The sequence below is a fragment of the Myotis yumanensis genome, unplaced genomic scaffold (genome assembly GCF_028538775.1).
Source record: "Myotis yumanensis isolate MYYU_CA2020_CCGP unplaced genomic scaffold, mMyoYum1.0.hap1 SCAF_22, whole genome shotgun sequence".
Taxonomy (NCBI): Eukaryota; Metazoa; Chordata; class Mammalia; order Chiroptera; family Vespertilionidae; genus Myotis; species Myotis yumanensis.
The window spans coordinates 11,108,301-11,129,334 of record NW_027223773.1 but is presented as its reverse complement, the minus strand read 5'-3'; the positions used below and the strand labels follow the sequence as shown (position 1 = coordinate 11,129,334).

The 21,034-nt window shown below is 42.2% G+C and overlaps 1 protein-coding gene across 1 annotated transcript; it reads right to left on the bottom strand.

Annotated features, from left to right (window-relative positions):
• Positions 1-2,478: 2,478 nt before the first annotated feature.
• RGS18 (regulator of G protein signaling 18) lies at positions 2,479-17,647 on the bottom strand. Its single transcript, XM_070401214.1, has 5 exons — positions 17,324-17,647; positions 16,633-16,734; positions 15,580-15,641; positions 4,691-4,857; positions 2,479-2,827 (listed from the first exon to the last, which is right to left on the bottom strand). Exons 1-5 carry the CDS (start codon positions 17,440-17,442, stop codon positions 2,570-2,572), a joined length of 708 nt encoding a protein of 235 aa, XP_070257315.1. The 5' UTR covers positions 17,443-17,647; the 3' UTR covers positions 2,479-2,569.
• Positions 17,648-21,034: the final 3,387 nt, after the last annotated feature.

Sequence of the window (21,034 nt, the reverse complement as noted above, 5' to 3'; positions counted from 1 at the left end):
TCTTTCTTCATTCTCTGCTTCTCCCCCTGCCCTACATACCACCATAACCCCAATCCCTACTTCTGTCAAAGCTACACATTTCTTTCTATGTGATTCATCGTTTTGGTATGATTTTTAATGCCATGTGTAGCATAATTAGAAATTTTAAAAGGGTATATTCATAAAAAACTTGCAAATTTATCATTGTGGTGTTACATTTGATATCTGAATCCCTTTTTCCCCCTTCTCATTGAAGTCAAGTCTGGTCTGAATCATCACTTACACTTGGAAGAGACCTGAGCAAACCAAACAGTTTATATCTTGGCCAAAGACTTAGCCTTGAAAAGTAGGAGACAAAAATTAACCTTTATAATCATTTTCAGTTTTCACTTTTTATAATATTAATTTTAACCAGTGTTAGTCATCCATGCATTTATTTTTATAGATATATTAGACTCTTGGAAGCAATTAGAAAGTATTAAAACGAATCAGTAGGGGTTTTTATAAAACAAAAGAATAAATCTACAGCTCCAATTAAGTCTTTTAAAAATTATCCAATATCTAAAAATTAAGGTAGCTTCTATTTAAAAATGAATTTTAAGAGATCAACTCATTTAATATGTAATGCGTATCTTCAATATAAAAGCCAGATAGAACTATCTATGCTTAGTATTTTAATATTGAGTATTTATCAACTATGCAGTTTTAATATAAAACTAATTGAGTATCTCAGTCCTTAAAAAAATCTGGAAGCCTGGAACTGTGTACATATATGACTAAAATTTAAACTCACTTAGAAATTATGGCTAACATGTTTAGATACTATGCCAGCAAGAATAGTTCATTTTCCCCCACAAAATAAAATGATCTGAACTTTCATTGCTCCAGATATTACATTCAATTAAATTGTAGTATCTTTAGCATTTTATATATAAAATAAAATTAAAAACAATTGATTCTTAAATATAGCTTGTATTTCTTTCAATAATGATGGATATGCATGTGTATATTCACTACACATATTTATAACATCAGCAAAATTACCCTTGAAAGAAAGAACCTCGTTTCAGGATGAGTTCTGACTTAAGGTTTAATTTCCAGTACAACAAGCAAGATGACTTTTTTGACAGGTTGGTGTATTTGATATACTCACCTGATATTGTATTTTATAAGAGAATCCTGATGCTTAGTGGGCACTAGCTAATTACTTTGCTGTGATAATTATGTAATGCCACCTTTAGAGATGCATTTTCTGACTCAGGCATTCACCGGAGGCCCCTGTCTACTTCCGAGCTTCTGTGTGAAAAATTAAAAATGAAGATACCTTTTCCTTTTTTAAGACAGACTCTGATGTTGCTGGAACATATGCAATAACATTTTCAGTATTCAGGGATTAAAAAAAATACTTCTTTTCACATGATTTTTTTAGAACACAATATTTAGTTGTTTTATTGATTTTATTTCTCTCCAATTACTTTTTATCTGTTATTTGTAATCCTAATTTTTAAATCAAAATCCTCTGCAAAGTATAAATATTGTCTGTTTATATTACCTGCAACATCTGCCTAAGGATTTCCCTTTATGAGGGAGAAATAGTGTGCTGTGGCAGAGCAATTATATTTAGTAGACTGAAGAATAATTGTAATTTTTATTTATCTCTTAAAAATCAGGCTGCTGATCTAGATCTATTTATGTATAGGTGCAACACTCTGAAAACTTCTTTTTCCTAAAATTCTTGGCAAAATAGCCACCTGGAGAAGAAGAAAAACAAAAAAAATAGAAAAGAAGAAAATGTGTCCTAAATTGGCTAACAAAAAGTAAATTAACAGACTCACTTGTAAAGTTCTTGTTTCCTTCACGTGATTTTTTAAAGTGAATGTATTTATTACCTTTCACAATAGATGGGCTTAGGATTATATCAATATATAAAAGCCTAAGTGACTGGCTGACCAGCCGACCAGCTGACCAGCCAACTGGCTGGTAGCTATGACGTGCAATGACCACCAGGGGGCAGACACTCTGACCAGTAGCTATGATGTGCACTGACCACCAGGGGGCAGGCGCTCGACGCAGGAGCTGCCAAGCTGCAGTGACTTGGCAGCTGTGGTTCTCAAATCTGGAGCCTGATTCTGGGGTGTGTCACCTGAGAACTGCCCTCTCGAAATCCAGGACCCCTTGGGGGATGTCAGAGAGCCAGTTTCAGCCCGGTCCCCTAGGCCAGGCTGAGGGACCCCACCGGTGCACGAATCTGTGCACTGGGCCTCTAGTAGATAAATAAAATTGTATGGGTTGAATCTTGATCTTTTAATGAGTTTACTTCATTGTTTCAGGTTTCATATATATTATTTTTTGGTTGATATTCATTTATCAGTGTCTGTTCACATCTGCTTTTCTGATTATGTATGGAATGAAGTCAAGTGGAAGGTGTGACCGAATATACTGGCAGGTACAGTATGTATTGTTAGAATCAAAGTTTTGATTTACGTTCTTAAAATCCTCTCACACGACATATTTTATTTTGTTCACATATGCTATGTCTTAGAGGCAGATGTACAATCTTGCCCCCAAAATGAGCAAAAATTAATTTTCTTTAAAACCAAATGGCAACATCCGACTTCACGTCCTGGAATTCGTTGTAGGTGAAGGAACGTGACCGCCTTCTCAGATTGGTGGGTCTCTGAGGTCTTCCTTCTACCAAGTCTGAATAGATGTCAGATTTCAGAAACCGCGTGTAACTGTCTTGTTCCATCAGCTGATACACTCTGCTCTGCGCAGCATCAAAACTGTGCGGGGTGGGCTGCGTGATGCTCTTCACGATGAGTTCTTTGGTGTGAAAGTCAAGGTTAACCTGGATCGTAATGTCACAAAAGGGTAATTAGGGTCAGTGGATGGAAGTAAACACCTTTGAGAAACAGCACACGACTATTCAATGTTGGAGTGGGCATGTGCTTGGGTGCTGGGGTGCTCAGCCTGTCATGGGTCGAGACTCTTGGGTGGCATCCCATGTGGCTCTTGTCCCCCGATGCTGCCAGTCCTCCCCCCTCGCTTCTAATAGAATAATGGGACGTTGTAATAGCAAGTACCATAGAGGTCATTAGGTCTCACTTATTTTCAATCATTAGTGAAATGTTCATTGACTGCCAACAGGGAGTTTAGAGCCTACTTGGGATTTCAAAGTGGGCCTTTTGTTTTATCCCAGCACTTGTTTTCATGCTATGATGATGCTTTCCTACAAGCACATGTGTGCTGAGAATGAATATGTTTAAAAATGTAAATCGCTGAATGCTTTTTATCAGAGCGCCGCTGATATATCAGGTTCTGATGGGTGAGTTTTCAGCGGTGTTTTTCCTTTTCCCTCCTGGGTAACACCTTACACCTAGCTGCCTTTTCTTGGTCTGTGTCTAAGGTTGGCCCTGGGAAAATGAGAGTCATACACTGAATCACAGAACAGAATGAAACATCCTGAAGCAAGGAGAACAATCATTATTTTGAGTGTGCACCAATATCCACATAGACAAGGTCACCTCACGGACCACACAAATTTGTAGTCCAGTAGAATTCTTAGCAGTGTAGACTGCTAGATCTACCCCTTCAGCAAAGAAGCACTATTTATTGAACACATAATAAAAATATAGAAACTACTGAGTTCATATTTGAGGGTAGGTAATATTTGCCATTTTTAGCAGTTGTGTCACACAATTACCTCACACTGAGCTTGCAGTCAAAGACGGTCACAATTGTGTTGTCACTTGGACCCTTGCCAAATCACGTTTATCTCATCTATTATGATTTTTTTTAGTCTATCGTAAGGAGGAGGAGTAATCATTTCGAGGCAAATAAAAGTTTGTATAGGTAGTTGAGTTAAAGTAGTGCATGATACCAACTTCTTGATTTCTCTTGCCTTTATCTTTTGTTTCTATGAGAGTTTGCTTACACTAAGATGATTAATATGGCCCTAAACGGTTTAGCTCAGTGGATAGAGCTCCGGCCTGCAGACTGAAAGGTCCCAGGTTCGATTCTAGTCAAGGGCATGTACCTTGGTTGCGGGCATATCCCCAGTAGGAGGTGTGCAGGAGGCAGCTGATCGGTGTTTCTCTCTCAACGATGTTTCTAATTCTCTATCCCTCTCCCTTCCTCTCTGTAAGAAATCAGTAAAATATATTAAAAAAAAATAAAGATTATGATAAAAAAGATGAATAATATGAATAAGTGACTGACTCTCAATGTTGCAAGTAATTGTGTTCACTCTTCGTCTAGAATCAAAATAACCCTGAGGAGCAACCTTGATTATCCCTTTTCTTCCGTGACAATGTCTTACAACACATTCTGTTTGAGTGGAGAAATCTAAAAAGACCCATTCTGCTTCAACAAAATCCTGGCCTTTCTGGTGGAATGTAGGGGGAAGGTACCAATTTTTTTAAAAAAATATATTTTATTGATTTTTTACAGAGAGGAAGGGAAGGGATAGAGAGTTAGAAACATCGATGAGAGAGAAACATCGATCAGCTGCCTCCTGCACACTCCCTACTGGGTATGTACCCGCAACCAAGGTACATGCCCTTGACCAGAATTGAACCTGGGACCCTTGAGTCCACAGGCCAACGCTCTATCCACTGAGCCAAACCAGTTAGGGTGGAAGGTACCAATTTGATGAAGGCAGATTCTCTCCCCAAATTTTCAAACAGTTGTACATTTTCCTAGTTATCTTTACCTCTTGTGGGGCATCATTCTGGATAAATTTCTCATATATTGCTTTTGCTTTAAGGATCATTTGTTGAGGGTCTTTGCTTTTCTTGAAGTCTTCACAGGCCATCCAGAACTCAATGTTTTCCTCGCTGAATTCGGTTTTAAGAAATCGGGTGAAGGTCTCCAGTCCATCTACCAAGAAAGGAAGTGACATATTTTAACTATAAAATATTAATGCGGGGAAAAGGCACTGCCTGGTATTAAAGTAGAGCCAGAAATACGAACAGAACAGCTAGGTCTTCTCCAGGGCAGCACAGCAAGCCACTTCTTGAAGAGTATCCATGAGGGACCTCATAGAAATTAGCTATAATCTTCACAGCTGTGAAAAAGATATCATTCCTGTTGAAATGAGGCTGGGCTCATACTTAGACCTAAGTAAGAGTGACCCCCACTCTGGAACTTGCTTAGGGTTTGTTTCAATCATGCCTCTTCCCATGTGTGTGTGTGTGTGTGTGTGTTACTCTATAACAGTGATGGCGACCTTTTGAGCTCGGCGTGTCAGCATTTTGAAAAACCCTAACTTAACTCTGGTGCCGTGTCACATATAGAAATTTTTTAATATTTGCAACCATAGTAAAACAAAGACTTATATTTTTGATATTTATTTTACATATTTAAATGCCATTTAACGAAGAAAAATCAACCAAAAAAATGAGTTCGCGTGTCACCTCTGATACGCGTGTCATAGGTTCGCCATCACTGCTCTATAGAGCCAAGAAGCCATTCCACCAGGACCCCTTCTCCCCTTCTAGACCACATTCTGGTACCCAGGACTCTGGATCTCCCTGTTTAAGACTCTTTTTCCAGGGTTTGTCTGCTCAACTCATTTTCACTTACATCTACTTCTTTGAATTAATTATTGATTTTTTTTTTTTTTTGAGAGAGACATCGATTTGTTGTTCCACTTACTTATGCGCTCATTGGTTGATTCTTGTATGTGCCCTGACCAGAGATTGAACCCACAACCTTGGCATATCCACTTATCAGGATGATACTCTAACCAACTGAGCTACCCAGCCAGGGCTATATTCATTTCTCATGTTCACTACCCTCTAGGACAGTGATGGCGAACCTTTTGAGCTCGATGTGTCAGCATTTTGAAAAACCCTAACTTAACTCTGGTGCCGTGTCACATATAGAAATTTTTTGATCTTTGCAACCATAGTAAAACAAAGACTTATATTTTTGGTATTTATTTTATATATTTAAATGCCATTTAACAAAGAAAAATCAAGCAAAAAAAATGAGTTCGCGTGTCACCTCTGACACGTGTGTCATAGGTTCACCATCACTGCTCCAGGACTGTTTCTCATGGTCAGTGATTATTTGTAACATAATCAGTTCAATACAGAAGGAAGCAGAAGAACAAATCTCTTTTGGCAGTAACTCAGGGTTTTGCATTGATAACACATGGAAGGGTTTGGGGGGCTAAGGGCTGTTTATACTCCTTTCTGCATTTAATTTTTACAACGATGCCTGGAATATACCCCATGTTCATCGTCATTGACGAGGAAACTGAGTTTCAGATACGTCCAGTTGCTCCAGGTCTTACTTGTCCAACAAACAAAGAATGTTAGAAACGGATCTTGCTCTGGAAGGCAGCACTTTCAGGCAAGGCACAGTGACAGCCCTCCAAGGGCCGATCCCCAGAACCGGTGACTGTGACCTCACAGGGGACACGGGCTTTGCTGATGGGACCACGGGGAAGGAGCTCGAGAAGGGAGAGCATGTGGGGGATCCAGGTGGACCCGCTCTGATCACAGGCGTCTCTAAAAGCAGAAGAAGTTGTCAGAGGAGTGGGTCAGAGAGGTGCAGTGTGGGAAGGGCCATTGCTGACCTTGAAGGCAGAAGACGGTCATGAGCCAAGGATGCGGTGGGTTCTGGAAGGTGGAAATGACCCTCAGTTTAGAGCCAGCGGGAGAATGGAAAGCTTCATCCAAAACATCAAAAAACGGAATTCTGGCCCAAACCCAAATTACCCCGAAAGGGATTCTCTCCTACACCCTCCAGAAAGGCACCGGCCTGTTGACACCTTGATTTCTTTTCAATGAGGCCCATAGTGCACTTCCGACCTACAGAACGGTCATATAATAAATGTGCCCTGTTTTAAGTCACTCAAGTTGTGATAAATTGTAATAGCAGCCACAGAAAACGAATATAGTCCTCAAACTGTGCTTTACGCATCCCCATTTCTTTTTCCTACATATAGAACTTGCCCTCTCTGTTATGAAGCCTTTTTATTTTTAAGTGTTGTGAGCAATCTTTTGAATATATGAGGGATCCAGGAACGTCATGTTTGAGAAACCGGTAGTTAGAAGCGATGTGACGTCCAAGAGCAGTGGTTGTCAACCTGGGCTGCACATGAGAATCACCTGGGAATCTTTTTAAAATCCTGATGTCTGGGCCGCATCCTCCGGAAATTCTGTTTCTTTGTGATGGGGTGGGGCCACAACATTAGTAACAAAGAAACAGAATTTCCGGAGGATGAGGCCCAGACATCAGGATTGTAAAAAGATTCCCAGGTGATTCTAATGTGCAGCCAAGGTTGAGAACCACTGCCCTGTAGGCATCACCTAAGTCTCAGATACGATATGGCTCCAACCCCCACCTCGATGAGAGCCACCTGGGTGTTTTCCTTGGCCCTAGGAGAGAGTCCGCCATTTCTTTTGCTCAGTAAATTGGCCCAGGGCACCAGCTGATGGTGATTAAACGCTGGTGAAGGAACTAGGAAAACAAGCAACGTCGGGCTCAACAAGACTTGGAGAAGACATGGTGCGTCTGGGGCGTGACTCAGGACTTGTCTCCGTCATTAGATGCCTGTAGTATGGTCGTTCTTGGCCCAACGTGACCGTCTTACGGTGGCCATAGTGCTGTGCGCTTCCTGAACGAATGGACTCATTTCTGATCTTGGAGCAGAAGCCGGAGTGGTCAGCGTGAGTGATGATTAGCACACTTGTTCTTGTTTCTCCAGCTTAGAGCTTGATCTTCAAGATGAATTTCTTAAGCTAAGTCTTGTGCTTTTTCTCAATAGGTAGCAGGAAACTGGAGTGGACAAATGATTCTTTGAAAAAAAATTTTTTTTACTATTATTTTTATATATTTTTATTTATTTTTTACTTTTATTTTTTTTACTTTTCCCATCACCATTTATCCCCTCTATGCCTTCTACCACCCCCACCGGCCCCCCAACACCACACTGTTATCCTTTGAAAACTTTGACAGAGAGAAGATTTCCCCCCAAATACTTAGAACTGTATGTACTTCAGGATAAACTTAATGACCTAGTTCTGTTTTCAGTATTTTTTTAAACCGAAATCTCTGCCAAGATGAACAGTGTAGGAGTCAGACGCGTGGGTTTCACTAGGGTTTATTCTCACAGCAAAGTCACGGGATCGTTGGTTTACAAGGGTGTTTCTGTTTGGTTTCCTTCCCCACAATTCCTTTCACCCTCTTATCTCAGCCCCTGAACTTGTGAAAAAAAAAAGCTGAGAGTTCGCTGTTGTTATTTGAGATGAGGTTCCTTTAATGGTCGAAAGCGATTATGATAATGGTGGCAGCACCCTCTCCTGACCTGGAGTTTTGGGCCGGAGACTTCAGGGATGCATGGCAGGAGCATCCTGGGGCCACTGGATGGTAACAGCTTGAACACTTCTTCCTCTTCTATTTCTGAGACAGGAAAGGTGGTTGTGTTGCATCATTTCTGGTTTTATTGCTGTCTTTTCCACCCTTCCTCCTCTTTCTATATTGATTCTGGAAGGAAACCAGAGACGAAGGCAGAACAAGCCTTGCAACCCCTCATTCAAAGCTGAGGTAGAATTCGCAAGGTGGTCGGCCTGTAGGTCTCTGAAGCAAAACCACAACCAGAACAACCGTCTGTAGACCAGCGGGTGTGACCCGCACACTGGAGTTGCTTTCGCCATCATAGTTTACCTACACGGTCCATTTATAACTTAAGGTGGTTTTTACTTATTTTTATCCTTTAGATGATTAAGGACTTGGGTGTTTGTTATGGGTAAGCTTGATTCAGAAATTTTAATTTTGCAGAACAACGGAATCCCTTATCTCACAGAAAATCGGTAACTAAAAATGGGGAAGAGCAACTTCAAAAGCCACTAGATGAACAGCATAAGGAGAAGTAGCCCTTTTCTTCCCCAAAAGAGAAGCACTCGTTTCCTTGTAGCCTTTCCTCTCAACTTCAGTAATAAGTATTTTCCACAGTCTCATCAGTTCATGTTTTTCAATCAAGGGGGTGCCATGACATACATCTTTTACTTGTCTTTCTTCATTATCCTCAGCATTAAGCTTAGTAGGACCACAATTCAGGGTGCAAAGAGTCCAAGCAAATAGTCATTAAGTATAAAGGTTAGAAGTATTGGACTTATTCGCCGGGAGTAGGGAAAGAGGGTGCACAGGGGAATAAACAGCTATGTAGTTGTCGGAAGATGCTTCTCTTGATGGGGATCCCTTATAGGATCCCTTCTCTTCCTCATCTTCAGTTATCGGCTGTGTGAGAGGGTTAGAGGATCTGTGTGTGTGATCAAGCTGTCTTCCACTTTCTAGGTGTGGGCCTCCAAAACCCTGCGAAACTTCTGAGAAGGTTTCCAGCAATTAAGTTCGAACTCTAACCTGATATCGTCTCACAAATACTGTTCTATCTCCATTCCTCATCTATAAAAGGCACGGCCACCTTCCTCTTAATATGGAATAGAATGTGGGGATCTTTTCAATGTTTTTTTTTTCAACATATTTTATTGATTTTTTTACAGAGAGGAAGGGAGAGGGATAGACAGTTAGAAACATCGATGAGAGAGAGAAACATCCATCAGCTGCCTCCTGCACACCTCCCACCGGGGATGTGCCCGCAACCAAGGTACATGCCCTTGACTGGAATCGAACCCGGGACCCCTCAGTCCGTAGGCCGACGCTCTATCTACTGAGCCAAACCGGTTAGGGCTTCTTTTTATTTTACTTATTTATTTTTTTAAATATGTTTAGCCCTAGCTGGTTTGGCTCAGTGGATAGAGTGTCAGCCTGTGGACTGAAGGGTCCCAGGTTCAATTCCGGTCAAGGGCATGTACCTTGGTTGTGGGCACATCCCCAGTAGGGAGTGTGCAGGAGGCGACTGATGGATGTTTCTCTCTCATCGATGTTTCTAACTCTCTATCCCTCTCTCTCCTCTCTGTAAAGAAATCAATAATATCTATTTAAAAAATGTTTATTGATTTCAGAGAGGAAGGGAGAGGGAGAGAGAGATAGAAACATCAATGATGAGAGAGAATAATTGATTGGGTGCCTCCTGCACGCCCCACATTGGAGATCGAGCCTGCAACCCAGGCATGTGCCCTGACTGGGAATCAAACTGTGTGACCTCCTGGTTCATAGGTTGACACTCAACCACTGAGCCATGCGGGCCAGGCTCCTCTCTTATTTCTTCATCACCTCCCTTTAGGACATAGCCACACATACAGTGAGTCACCGAGTCCAGCCGTTTTCTTTCCAAGACAGCCCTTACCTTGAGGTTAGCTTTTGCGTTAGCAACAGCCTCATACGTAGTCCCTCTGACATGCATAGAATTCTAGCTCTCCACCCATCAGGTCGCTAACAAACTCTTCCGAAGTCTGCACCCACCCTGACTCCCCAGTGTGGGTGTCACTACTCTCTGCCCCGGGGAAGTGAACTGCTTGCTTTTCCAGGCTGCACCCAAACTCTTATTTCCCAACCCTTTTCCATGCCCTTTTCTCTGCTCAAAGTTTCCTTTCCTTCTGCCTATTGAAATCTTGCACACATCTATAGTCTCTTTTAAAGGTTTCCTAAAGCCTTCATGACACATCGCAACATTTTTTTTTATCATTTTTAATGTAATTAGCTAGTTGTTTTCAAAATTATTTATATTCAGAAGTAGTGTTTACTTTCAAAGATGTCTTACACAGAAGTATATACATATATGTGCACAAACCAAACCTATAATACACATGTATAAGTAATGTAATTGGAATAGATTGATTGGTTAACTTCATACTGATAGCATTTACTTTCATAAAGTCAGCCAGTGAGAAGAAATGATGACTAGATTTGAAATCGATAATTATGAATGATGGATATAGTCTGATGTTGGTCTTTCGTGCTTTTTGTTTTTATTAAGCAACATTTAGAAATTATTAATTATATAAGTAGTTAAGTTATAGATTTTTATGGTTCATTTGCAATTTCAGATAAATTTGTCAATAAACAGGGATGGCAAAAAATGTATTCTAATACCTGTATAGGAACAAATGGAAGAATGGCAGTTAAATTATTGAGGGATTTCAGTAATTTACTAAATGTGTTTGAGCTTATTTTTTTAAAAATTGTTTTAGAATAAATTTAGATTTACAGAAGAGTTATGAAGATAGTACAGTTCCCACATATCCCACATTCAGTCCCCTTCTATTATGAAATACTAATATGTTATTATTTAAAGTCTACTCTTGGTTTAGATTTCCTTAGATTTTAACTGACTGTGTTTTCTTAAATGTCAAAAGAATTAAACTACATTTTAAGAATGGGATTTGAATAAGGTAGTGGAAATACCAAAAACTCCTGGGTTGTTTGCTTTCTGTGGAATACAGCAACAACATTCTCTAATGTAGTCTCATCTGGCTATTAAACACTACCTTAAGCCACCTTTTTTCAAATGCTGTTTCTCAATAAGGAATTATGTCTTCTTAGTTCCCTAAACTCATTGCGTTGGTCACTTCCCCAGGCCTGTGCTGGCTCTCTGCCTGTATGTTCTCTTTTCCTCCTTGTCCAGATGGTGAATTTTGATGAATCCCCTAAAATCTAGAGTAAGAACCATCTTTTCCTGTGGCCCCATTTCTGAAGATGCTAATACCAGTCTCTAGTGGTTTTAGTAGCTGCCGTTTTTTGTCAAGCTGAGTACTCAAATTTCTATTCTGTTTTGTTCATTTCATGTCCCATTTGACTACATTGAATAAAATTTCTATTTCCTCTTTATACATGTGACATACAGAATTTGAGAAGCTTACACATTTAACCAAAGGGAAAGTCTATAAAATTTGATAGATAGATCAAGGTCTTTTGTGTGTGTGTGTGTGTGTGTGTACACATGTGTGTACACACCTAAGTATAAGATATTTCCTTTTTTAAAAAATATATATTTTATTGATTTCTTACAGAGAGGAAGGGAGAGGGATAGAGAGTTAGAAACATCGATGAGAGAGAAACATTGATCAGCTGCCTCCTGCACACTCCCTACTGGGGATGTGCCTGCAACCAAGGTACATGCCCTTGAATGGAATCGAACCTGGGGCCCTTGAGTCCACAGGCTGACGCTCTATCCACTGAGCCAAACTGGTTAGGGCTAAGATATTTCCTTTTTTGTGGGGTGGGGGATGGCTAGAGTGAAGTCAGTAGAAACGAGCTGAATTTAACCATTGCCACCAACAGACTTCTGTAGCTGATTATTTTAAGCTTTATAATTTAACATTACAATAAGCTGTCCAATTAAAATAATTGGATTTTTGAGGACTGATTAAAAGAACACCAGTCGCACAATTTTTGGTGAATTCAGTATAATTTAATTAGCACTTTGATCATGAGCGCCTATAATAGTGTCCAAGTGGGTCACGGCGGATTTTTTTGTTATTAGTTTCACCGCCTCCTGCCTCGCGTGCTGCCCCTGCACAGCTCTGTAGTCTTCCCACCAGTGAACGGGAGAGATGTAGTTTTTCTCTGTTTGGCTCTGACTCCTGGTAAAGCAGCGAGATTAGGCTGCCTGGTGAGCATTTTCTATAGGACTGATTACCCTCGCTAGCTAACCCTTTCTTTTCTCTGAATGGGCCGTGAGAGTATGATGGAATTACTAGGTACCGATTTATTAAGTTAAAGGAATAAATCCAGTGTATGCTTTATTTCCCCCCCCAATGGAAATGTAGTCCTGTCCATGTTTGTCCAGTGAGCAGTGAACTAAAAACCAGGAAAAGGTAATTAAAGCCATTGTTGCTATTTCATAACAGCAGTGACATTTAAATTTGTGTGGCAGCGAGCAGGCCTGGGTATCGTATTTGCCATCTCATTTAATCCTGCCAGAAATCTGTTTCCACTGGAGCTAAAGACATTGTTATTTCCCTTGGCCTTGGAGGCAGCTGAAGGTCAGAGTAATTAGGAAGCTGAACTAAGAAGATACAGTCTCTATGTTGCAGAAGAGAACCCAAACTCAGAGCTCAAAGGGACCCTGGAGAACATCTCCTAGCAACAAATTTGGTTTAGTTGAGTACTTAATATTCACCAGGTGATGTGCTGGCTTAAAAGACATCCTATATAATAAAAGGCTAATATGCAAATTGACCAAACAGCGGAATGACCAGTCGCTATGACGTGCACTGACCACCAGGGGGCAGATGCTCAATGCAGGAGCTGCCCCCTGTTGGTCAGTGCACTCCCACAGAAGCCGGGCTCACAGCTGGCGAGCTCAGCGGTGGTGGCGGGAGCCTCTTCTGCCTCAGCGATGGCGCTGAGGATGTCTGACTGATGGCTTAGGCCCATTCCCCGAGGGCTCCTGGACTGCAAGAGGGTGCAGGCTGGGCTGAGGGACTCCCCCCTGCCCCCAAGTGCACGAATTTCGTGCACCAGGCCTCTAGTCTTCCTTATAAAAAACAGTCAAGTTGCAAACCAAGTGAATTCCTTTTCCCCGACTCGTCCCTTGCTCTGACTGGCTAAGAAGCTGAAGGGCTTGGGTGTGCCAAAATATTGGAAATAATAGGATTTCTTTGAAAGCAAATTTGGGGGGGCATGGATTATGGGGGAACATTTTACACAGGTTGTTGTAATTCGTCTTGAGAACTGATCAATTTAGTGGCAGCGGAATTAGAGAGGATGGGCGAGGTTCCACATCTGTTTGGCAAGAATTTTAACTGTAGTTCAGAAATGATTGGATATAGGGAATGAAGTCAAGTCATTGAGGATACCTGTTTACCTTACTCTTCTCCAAAGTGGGTGCTGAGAGTAGGAAGTACCAGGGCAATGAGGGGGAAAGAGTAGCAGGTTATATTCTGTTAGCATGAATGTCTTTTCTTACTCCTGCCCTCCATCTTCATTGATTACATCCTTGTCTACATTTAAGTCTTGATTTCGCTACCTATTTTTTTTTAAAATTTATTTCGAGAGTCAATATTACAGAATCTGTTTTCCCTAGAAAAGGGAACATTTTCAGGAATAGTCTGCAGCAATAGGATTCCTAGGTCACTAAATTCAGAGGAACATGAATTGGTCACCAATGCCTTATAGGAGGATAGACAATTGAGGAGGAGAAAACACACAGAAAATAAAAACAAACAAGTGAAAGTCAGGGTTTTCTCCAAAGGAATGCACGCTGGATTACTGCCCCCCCCACCCCCGCTGCCCCAGCGATGGGAACCCCTTCTTCCAGGAGGCACCCTGAAATGTGAGCCCCACTAGCAGTGTTGTGAACAGCCTGGCTAGCCTCACCTGGGAAGTGGCTGCTTAGCATTTTGGTTTCAAAGAACGAGGAAAGGAACAGGAAAACGTTAAGATACCGGTGAGGGCTGCGGGCTTGAGGAAGTGCGTGGCTCTTCGGTAAGGACAAAGCAGACGCTGCCTGGTTCAGCGTGAACAAGGAGCCTGTGGTTGCCCCGCTCCATAGCCACTCACGTCAGCCTGTCAGCTTTGCCACCTGAAATACGTCCTGGGCCGAGTGAAGACCAAAGAAACTCCCTCACCTGCTGCCTTTGTAAATGGACCCTCAGCCTGACCTCTGACCTCTGCTTTCTCATAGGATAGGACAAAGGGGGCTCCAAGTCAGTCCTAACCTCCCATCGTACCTGCAAAGCCCCACCTGCACAGACCACTTCTAGACAGTACCGCTTCAAAAACACACGATTACGTGAGAACATTATGCAAAGTGAAATAAGTCAGACAGAAAAAGCGAAGAACCATGTGGTTTCACTCGTATGTGGGGAATTAAACTGAGACTTAGGAACACAAACAGCAGTGTGGTGGCTGCCAGAGGGAAGGGGGTGCGAGAGAAAGGGGGGTCCTAATATGAGGTGACAGGAGAAGATTTGACTCGGTGCAACATACAGATCTTGTAACCAAGAAACCCACACATGAAACCTATATGTTCCATGTTGATCAATGTCACCCCAATCAATTTAACAATAAATAAAATAAAAACACATGATTGATAGGGAGAGTAAAGTATTTATAAAAGTAAAAAGAAACTAGTTTCATGAGGGTTTCCTGAATGTCCATCAAAAGCATTACTTTAAATTTTAGCTCACTTAACAATAAAAATAGCACGGATAACCTGGGATTTAATAAAACCAAGGGTTGCATTTAAAAGAAAAAAAAAAAAGAATAGATTTGAAACTATTAACCACAGCACAAAGAGACATTTCAACCACAGTAAGTAATTCTTAATAAAATGAGATTGTTTTCTATTAGTTGACTATTATTTAGTTACTAGAGGCCTGGTGCACGAAATTTGTGCACGGGTAGGGTTCCTAGGCCTGGCCGGTGATCAGGGCCCTCCGGCTGCAGGCCAGGGCCTCCCTTCCTGGCTACCGGCTGCCGGCCGAGACCTTCCTTCGTTCTGTGCTGCCCCCTGGTGGTCAGCACACATCATAGCGAGTGATCGGTCTCCCAGTTGAACTCCCGTGGGGGCCATTTGCATATTAGGCTTTTATATAGAGAGATCTGTCCATCAGAAACTCAGATTGCTACAAATTACCCATCAGACTCAATTTTTATGATGGCCTCTGTTATCTAGATAGTTCCATGCATACTTAGGATACTTTTTCATGAAGGAATAAAGTAGCTGGGAAAAATACCACTAACCTTTATGGGAAAGCAGTTTATCAAATGATTCACCCCATCGTATTGCTTCTTCCGGGCAGACTCTGTTCAAGACACAACATGTTTTGTAAGGAGCATGCGGCAAGTCTGCCTAGAGTCTGCACTACAGACGCTGCGAGGCTGCTCTTCCCACCAGCCTTCACGGGTTCTCGTTGGCCTATTACGTAACGAAATCTGCATTCACACTGGCAGCTTCAAGAACACCGCTCAACTTGCTTTTCACTTTTGTCTTTGATTATCTTCTAAGGATAAACTGAGCGTGTGTTAGGTTAAAAACCAAGGGGGAAAATTCAGGTCCATTATTTTTCTTAATTCAGCAAATAGAAGGACCTACGCTGATAGTATCTTTCATTTTTTTTGTAAACTGCAATTTCCTTGAAACTCTGACCACAATATGCAGCTTTTTTTTTTTTTTTTTAACAGATACAGGAAGTTTGACTAATGAATTTTTAAAGGGATAAGAAATAGAAAACATTTTCTTTTAGCGATGCTGATCATTTAGGGAGTTGAGTATATTTGTCCTGGATCTCTTATTGGTCATATTTCACGTTTGGAAGAATTTATACAAGTATATAAGGCTCTTCCATTTTCTGTTTGAATTAAAGAAATGGCTAAATATTACAAAATACTCCTTTTTGTAATTTACTTGCTGTCATAGCTAGAACATTTTTTTAAACCACCGAGGGAAGATGTGCCTAGCTCTTCTCTATGACTGTACACTGTGAGAACTCTTAATGAGTATTAGTTTACAAGGAGTCAAATATATCACTTAAAATGGACAGCTCTATCATTTTAATAAAAGAGAGCCCTTGAAGAGAGCCCTTGAATTATTAGACTATGTCATTCAAGCTATTAAAGTGGTTACATTTTATAGAATATTCCTTGTTTTTCTGAAATGAGATCTCGAACCTTCCTATATTCATTCCTGTGCAGTTTTCAAATAAAATGGAAATTCTCGACTTCCTCTTTCTTCGACCTTTCATGATAGAACCAGCAAAATTCCTTTCACCCCCCAGGTAACGAAACCTTACCCACCTGGTTACTCCGGCCAAGTGCGCAGACCTCCTGGCCTGCGGCTCCTCATGAAACTCGGATTTCTGCAGGAGGAGGCTCAGCCGGTTCCTTTTCTCCTTCGCTCTGTCGTGAAAGGAATTCATTAGTGTCAGGAAAGTTTGGGTGACAGACGCTGTCCTGGTGACCCTCAGGTTTAGAATGACCTGGTCACCTGTTCTCACCCACCTCCCACCTTCACAGTGGTTTTCTTAACTTCATTTAAGTACTTCAGGGAGGAATTAGGGTAGCATATGTGAAATACACTGGTTTTTCCCTCCGTGACTGCAAAGTATTTAAGATTTTATTTCAATAAAGATTGTTGCTAGTCTGTGTGGTTAAAATTGTTGCCCCCCCCCTTTTTTTTTTCTTAAAAAAATGAAAACGCGTGAGGGGTTAATGGGAGAAAAAAGGGGGCATACGTAATACTTTCAACAATAAAGATTTTTTAAAAAAATTTAAGAAATGAAAACACGATTTAACAGTTTGCTTCTAATAAAAACTTTTTTTTTTCAATTGGAGCAGTACAGTCAATATATTTTCAATTGGATATTTTCAAAACAAGGGCTAGCCAATATCCTTCATTTGCACTAGATGAAGATACCCTAGGCCTAGGAGATAGCTTCAGTCATGTTTTTACCAAGCACAAGGCAGGTTTTAGAAATTCGGATTTTACCTGATTTTGGCTTCTTTGCTTGCTGCTTCTTTGGCTGAACCAGGCATTAACTTGAAAAAAGTTTTTTCCTTTGATTCCCACATATTCCGTTGAGAAAAGAAAAGCAACGACGTTTCCATCTTCTCTCTAAAAGGAAGAGAGGCCTAAGCCGCCCCATCCTTCGCTTGTAAATGCGACTCCATAGTCACACATGATGGAAGGAAGAGTCGTGAGCTCAACTCTGCGGGCAGCTCTTATAATTGAAAAGAAAACAAGAGACTGAGAGCCGGGTTTCTGCCTCCGCAGAGGCAGGAACAGGCAGAACTGAGGAACCAAAGTACAGCTCGGGCCCCGGTTGTTTAGGGAAATGATACTACAAATTTGCAAAGTGGCTCTTGGTCTCTGAGATAAAGGCTGGCTTCACCACAGCACGACTTCCCTTTCTGGTGTGTGCAAGCAGCCAGATGCCTGGATAGGCCCGGTGCCACGTGAACTTTGGGGAGAGATCTCTAACGTGGGGAGAACGTGTTCAGATGCGTTGCGGCCGAGTTCCACGTCACGCCTAGAGATGATGACAGTGTGTGTGCGCTCATGTCCTTGTTAACCAAGAAATGGCAGCTCCCCATTGGCTCAGCCTTCACCTCAGTAACTTTTCCATGAAACCCAGATCGATAGCTAAGAAATTCTGATCTAGTCCATAATTCAGAGGTCATGGAAAAGGAAACCGAGGTGGTAGGTACTATGTGATGTGTTTTTACAAAGCCCCAGGGGTGGAACGAGGCATGACATTAGCAGGGCCTTCGATCACCAGTGGCAAATGCTCTAATTCAGTGGTTCTCAACCTTCCTAATGCCGCGACCCTTTAATACAGTTCCTCATGTTGTGGTGACCCCCAATTTCATTGTTACAAATTGAACATAATTAAAGCATAGTGATTAATCACAAAAAACATTATGTAATTATATATGTGTTTTCCAATGGACTTAGGCGACCCCTGTGAAAGGGTCATTCGACCCCCAAAGGGGTCACGACCCACAGGTTGATAACCGCTGCTCTAATTCCTCTGTGGTGTGTGGGACGGGGGATCAGACACTTTGGAGAAGGCGAATACCAGGGAAGCAGAGAGAAGTTCCGAAGTGACTTCGGAAGTCGTGGGTTGGGCGCAGTGGCAAAAACTCCAGGAGGGGAGAGCGCCCCTAGGACCTGGGTTCCAGCTTGGGGAGGGGCAGAGACCGATGTCCCCCAGGGAGCAGCAGTGCTAGTGATGGAGCCTCTGGGGAAGGAACACATCATAGCCACCAGCGGGGTGGACTCAGCCCATTGGCTGCTGACCACCCCGGGTCCCTGCTACTGACCCTTGACCCTTCGCATCGACAGCTGGGATGCTCTGAAGGGGTTCACTCCATGAAGCCAGTGGGCCCTGATGGATCAGGATGTGTGGAAAGACATTTCTCTCCAATGGGCGAGGAAAAGGAACCCCAGGGGTGTCTCCCAAGTCCCCAGCGAAGAGGGGTTCAGGCCTGGGACGTGAGCAGAGCATTTTCCCAGCTCAACGCCCTGAGCCACTTGCAGGTGACCCTCAGGAAGGCCGAGGGTTATACAAATCCCACTTCAGTTCTCCCTCGGCCAGTGATGTGCTGGATGTGAGCGTGCCATCTGCCTCTGCTCAGTCTCGATGCTCTCACCGGTGGGCTGGAGCTCATCCATAGCTTTGATTCTGTGAGTCTACAGAAGCGGGTTTTTCAACTTCTTTGGATATGTTGACAGGTTTTATATTTGATGACGTAAAAGATGAAAACACAGAGCCCGTGAACACAGACAATAGTGTGGTGAAGGCTTGGGTGGGGTGGGTGTAGGAGGGAGGGGGTCCGTGAAGGGAAAAAAAAATAGAGGGGACATCTGTAATGAATATAACAATAAAGATAAATGTAAAAAAATAATAAAAACATATTGCAATATGAAAGGGTTCTAAAAATAGTTTTGGTCAGAATATAAGGCTTTACATTCCCATTTTGGCAAATCCTTGGATGTGGTAATCTCACTGAGCTATAGCATTTTCCAGGCCTGTAATTTATGATCTGCCTCGTGACCAGAAAAAGGGGGGCATGTCGACCTACTTCACATTATTCAGCTAATTCTGTTGAACAGCTGAACTGCTTTTCTTTCCTTTGTCGTCATCGTCGTTGGACACATGAAAACTTCCCATGGAGCAGAAATTGTCTGTAATATATTCCTCAGGTTTCCGTGCTCAGCTTCCAAAGGAGAATTCCAAGCAGTGATTCTTGGATTCTTTTCTGCTGTGTTTCCTTTGACCCCTTTGGTCTTCCTTAACCATCTTTGTCAGAGGTCTTTCTGCTTTCCTCTGTTTCTGTAACATCCGTGCTTTTACTTTCAGGGGGAAGTAGGGCCTCTGAAGGTTTAACTGGTGTGGAGTCCGCGCCTGATTCGCTCAGATCGGTATTTACAGCACTGGCTTCGCTGTTCTCCTCTCCCAACCGTAAAACCATCCAAACCCCTCAGGAAAGTCCATTTGTCCAATAAATGCTCACCGTGCACCACACTTACCAGCCAATTGATTATGTGAAATATACGCTGTCTTCATAGGTGCACCTCCCTGCACTTTTTGGGCTGGACTTTCCTGACTTCCAGGACTGTCCCTTTCTCATAGCAGGTGTCACCATATTCCCTTCTAGCCCTGGCCCCCTCGCTCTGGGGGAGCAGACCCCAGTCTCCAGGGGGGCTGACAAAGGAAAATAGGGACTCTCTTTAGCATATAGCCTGGCCAAGTGAGTGCCAAGTGGTCAACTGTCTGAGTTGTGGGGAGATGTTTCATTTCAAAGTTGCACGGGCAGCCCCCCCCCTCAACCCCCCAAATGGAACTCCTACCCTACACCTTCTGTTCTCTTCCAATAACTTGATGGGACAACTAATGGAGTCAGAGGCTGAGAAAAAGAACAAGTCAGACCCTGGGGGAGGTCAGAGGAGCTAGGAGACTTAGGGTATCCTGAGGGGAGTGGAGGAGAGACAGACAGACAGACAGAGATACCCATAGACAGAGAGAGGCAAAGAGAGAGAGATAGAAACACAGAGAGACAGTGACAGAGAGACAGAGACATAGAGACAGACAAAAACAGAGAGAGAGAGAGAGAGAGAGAGAGAGAGAGAGATACCTTGAATTTTCTTTTATGCCAACCGAGTAGACAGATAATAACCTGATAGGCAAGTATTTGTGCATGCGGCATATGTGTATATTATTTTATTGGATAAACATAGAGACCAAGAAGTAGTCGTGTCTGTTGTGCATCAACACTGTGCCAATCGTTTCGCATATATTTCACCTTTAGTCTTCAAACAACGTTGAAGGAAAGCCCAGCAGCCAGCCCTGGGGTGCAGACGGGCAGTGTGCTGTGAGGTACACACGCCCTCACTTAGCTCTGAGTCCACTAATTGCTTGAATTCAAACTCGTTCAAAAGAGGTTTTTTTTTGGGTAAAGTTATTAAAAAAAAATGTTGTTATGTAAGTGTTATTTTCCTAAAGGCAATACTTTTAATTTTCTTTCTTCTCCCCAAACCCCACTCCATTCAGATCTCTCTCATTTGCACCAACGAAACCACCAGCCTGGTTTTGCTGGGCTGGCATGTTTAAATGCAAGTTAAATGACTTGGAATGAAAGGCTACGCATGGACATTTTCCTGAGGTATTTTCAGACTGCGGAGGCCTTCCGTTCTTGA

What these genes read in the sequence shown, in the direction of transcription:
- RGS18 (XM_070401214.1), bottom strand. Translation starts at nt 17,442, where the DNA reads ATGGAAACGTCGTTGCTTTTCTTTTCTCAACGGAATATGTGGGAATCA. An exon ending in CACTTGGCCGGAGTAACCAG is followed by an intron (nt 15,642 to 16,632) that starts GTGGGTAAGGTT and finishes TGTCTTGAACAG; the next exon opens with AGTCTGCCCGGAAGAAGCAA. An exon ending in AGAATGATGCCCCACAAGAG is followed by an intron (nt 2,828 to 4,690) that starts GTAAAGATAACT and finishes ATTACGATCCAG; the next exon opens with GTTAACCTTGACTTTCACAC.